This window comes from Cebus imitator, unplaced genomic scaffold (assembly GCF_001604975.1).
Source record: "Cebus imitator isolate Cc_AM_T3 unplaced genomic scaffold, Cebus_imitator-1.0 Scaffold449, whole genome shotgun sequence".
NCBI lineage: Eukaryota > Metazoa > Chordata > Mammalia > Primates > Cebidae > Cebus > Cebus imitator.
This window is the reverse complement of record NW_016107764.1, coordinates 2,595,252-2,598,300: the sequence shown is the minus strand read 5'-3', so window position 1 is coordinate 2,598,300 and position 3,049 is coordinate 2,595,252. Positions and strand designations below refer to the sequence as shown.

At 43.6% G+C, this 3,049-nt stretch overlaps 1 protein-coding gene across 1 annotated transcript; it reads left to right on the top strand.

The window, feature by feature from the left end:
• The first annotated feature begins 2,029 nt into the window (after positions 1–2,029).
• Positions 2,030–2,350, top strand: LOC108291303 (60S ribosomal protein L36a-like). Its single transcript, XM_017511583.1, has one exon. The coding sequence runs from the start codon at positions 2,030–2,032 to the stop codon at positions 2,348–2,350; it is 321 nt and encodes a 106-aa protein (XP_017367072.1).
• The last annotated feature ends 699 nt before the right edge of the window (positions 2,351–3,049 follow it).

Below are 3,049 nucleotides of genomic sequence, written 5' to 3'. Positions count from 1 at the left end.
TGTGAAGAACATGCAAGATTGTTGCATAGGTACACACGTGGCAGTGTGATTTGCTGCCTTCCTCCCCATCACCTACATCTGGCTTCTCTCCCCTTGCTATCTCTCCCCAGCTCCCCATCCCCCCATAAAAAAGATATTATATTTATAAACAAACATGTGCCAAACAACAGAGCCTCAAAATACCTGGAGCAAACAGAATTAAAGAGAGAAACAGGCAATTCAACGATAATAGTTGAAGACTTCAATACTCCACTTTCAATAATGAATGGAACAAGTAGACAAAAATCAGCAAGGGAAGAGAAGACTTGAGCAACACTTAGATTTTACAGACATCGTTGGACCATTCCACCCAACACTAAAAGAATACACACTTTTCTCAAAAGCACATGGGACATTCTGTAGTGTAAGTCATATGTTAGACCATAAAACAAGTCTCAGTGAATTTCACTGGATTGGAGCCAAGCGCCGTGGCTCATGCCTGTAATCCCAGCACTTTGGGAGGCTGAGGCAGGCAGATAACTTGAAGCCAGGAGTTCGACACCAGCCTGGTCAACATGGTGAAACCCTGTCTCTACTAAAGTTAGTCAGGCATAGTGGCACACGCCTGTAGTGCCAGCTACTCGGGAGGCTGAGGCAGAGGAATTGCCTGAACCTGGGAGGTGGAGGCTGCAGTGAACAGAGACGACGCCACAGAGAGAGACTGGCGACAGGGTGACAGACGGAGCCTGGGCAACAGAGAGCGACTCCATCTCAAAAAAAAAAAGGAAAAAAATTTTTAGTGGATTGAAATCATACAAAGTATGTTCTATGACCACAGTGGAATGAAATTAGAAATCAAGGAACAGAAGAAAATTTGAAAAATTCACAAATTTGTGAAAATTAAGCAACATACTCCTAAATAACCCATGGATCAAAGAGGAAATTCTAAGGGAAATTAGAAAAACTTTGAAATGAATTTTTTTAAAAATACCAAAACTTATGGGATACAATGGAAGCAGTGCTCAGAAGAAAATGTGTAGCTAGAAATTCCTGCATTAAAAAGAAAAAAACATCTTGAGAGGCTAAGGTGGGAGGATCGATCGAGGCCAGGAGTTCAAGACCAACCTGGGCAACAAAGCAAGATACCACCTCTTTAAAACATTTAAAAATTAGCCAGGCATGGTGGCACATGCCTGTACTCCCTGCTCCTCAGGAGGCCAAGTGGGAGGATCACTTGAGCCCAGGAGTTTGAGGCTACAGTGAGCTGTGATTGTGCCAATGCACTCCAGCCTGGGCAACAGAGGAGACCCTGTCTCAAGAAGAAAGAAAAGGAAGGAAGAAGGAAGAAGAAGGAAGAAGAGAAGAAGAGGAAGAAGAAGAAGAAGAAGGAAGAAGAAGAAGAGGAGGAGGAGGAAGAAGAAGAAGAAAGAAGAGGAGAAGAAGAAGAAGAAGAAGAAGGAGGAGAAGAGGAGGAGGAAGAGGAGGAGGAGGAAGAAGAAGAAGAACAAGAACAAGAAACAGCATTTTAAGTCAATAACCTAACTTCCCTTCTTAAGGAACTAGAAAAGAAGACCAAATTAAATCCAAAGCAAGCAACAAGAAATAACAGGTTAGAGCCACCGGGCACGGTGACTCACACCTGTAATCCCCACACTTTGGGAGGCTGAGGAGGGTGGATCACGAGGTCAGGAGTTCAAGACCAGCCTGGCCAACACAGTGAAACCCTGTCTCTACTAAAAATACAAAAAATTAGCTGGGCGTAGTGGCATGCACCTGTAATCCCAGCCACTAGGGAGGCTGAGGCAAAAGAATCGCTTGAACCCAGGAAGTGGAAGTTGCAGTGAGGTGAGACTGCGCCACTGCACTCCAGCCTAGGTGACAGCTAGAGTCATCTCAAAAAAAACAAAAAGAAAAAGAAAGAAATAATAAGTTAGAGCAGACATAAATGAAATAGAGAACAGAAAAACAGTAGAGAAAAACCAATCACATTAAAAGTTGATTCTATGAAAAGATAAAATTGGCTTTCCATGCCGATAGCGCCCATACAATCATGGTGAATGTTCCTAAAAGCCCCCGGACTCTCTGCAAGAAGCATGGCAAGTACCGACCCCACAAAGCGAGACAGTTCAAGAAGGGCAAGGATTCTCTGTATGCCCAGGGAAAGCGGCGCTGTGACGGGAAGCAGAGTGGCTATGGTGGGCAGACTAAGCCGATTTTCCAGAAAAAGGCTGGAACTGAAACGAAGGTTGTGCAAAGGCTCGAGTGCATTGAGCCCAACTGCAGGTCCAAGAGAAGGCTGGCCATGGAGCGACGCAAGCATTTTGAGCTGGGAGGACACAAGAAGAGAACGGGCCAAGGGATCCAGTTCTAATCGCCGCCTTTTCTTTTATTATGAAGACAATAAAATCTTGAGTTTATGTTCAAAAACAAGACAACAAAAAACAGCAAACTGACACTTTTTAGCCAGACTTACCAAGAGAAAAAAGAATGCAAAATGGGTTCAATATGTGAAATTTAAGCAACGTAATACATCCTCTTAAATTAGTAAAAGGAGGGAACAAACGTGAGGCATTTTCCTGAAGACAAACAAATGGCAGAAGGGCACACAAAAAGATACTTGGTGTCATTGGTTATTGGAGAACTGCAAATCAAACCACTAGGAGATACTACTTTATACTCAGTAGAATGGCCGTGATTTATTTTTATTTATTTATCAGTTATTTATTTATTTATGTTGAGACAGAGTCTCGTTCTGTTGCCCAGGCTGGAGTGCAAAGGTGCAATCTTGGCTCACTGCAACTTCTGCCTCCCGGGTTCAAGAGAGTCTCCTGCCTCAGCATCCCGAGTAGCTGGGATTACAGGCGTGCACCATGATGCCCCGCTATTTTTTTTTGTATTTTTAGTAGAGACAGGATTTTACCACATTGGCCAAGCTGGTCTCAAACTTCTGAAGTCAAACGATCTGCCTGCCTCGGCCTCCCAAAGTGTTGGGATTACAGGCATGAGCCACCGTGCTTGGCCTCATAATTGATTTTTAAAAATGGACAAAAACAAGTGTTGGTTGATGAAG

What these genes read in the sequence shown, in the direction of transcription:
- LOC108291303 (XM_017511583.1), top strand. Translation starts at nt 2,030, where the DNA reads ATGGTGAATGTTCCTAAAAGCCCCCGGACTCTCTGCAAGAAGCATGGC.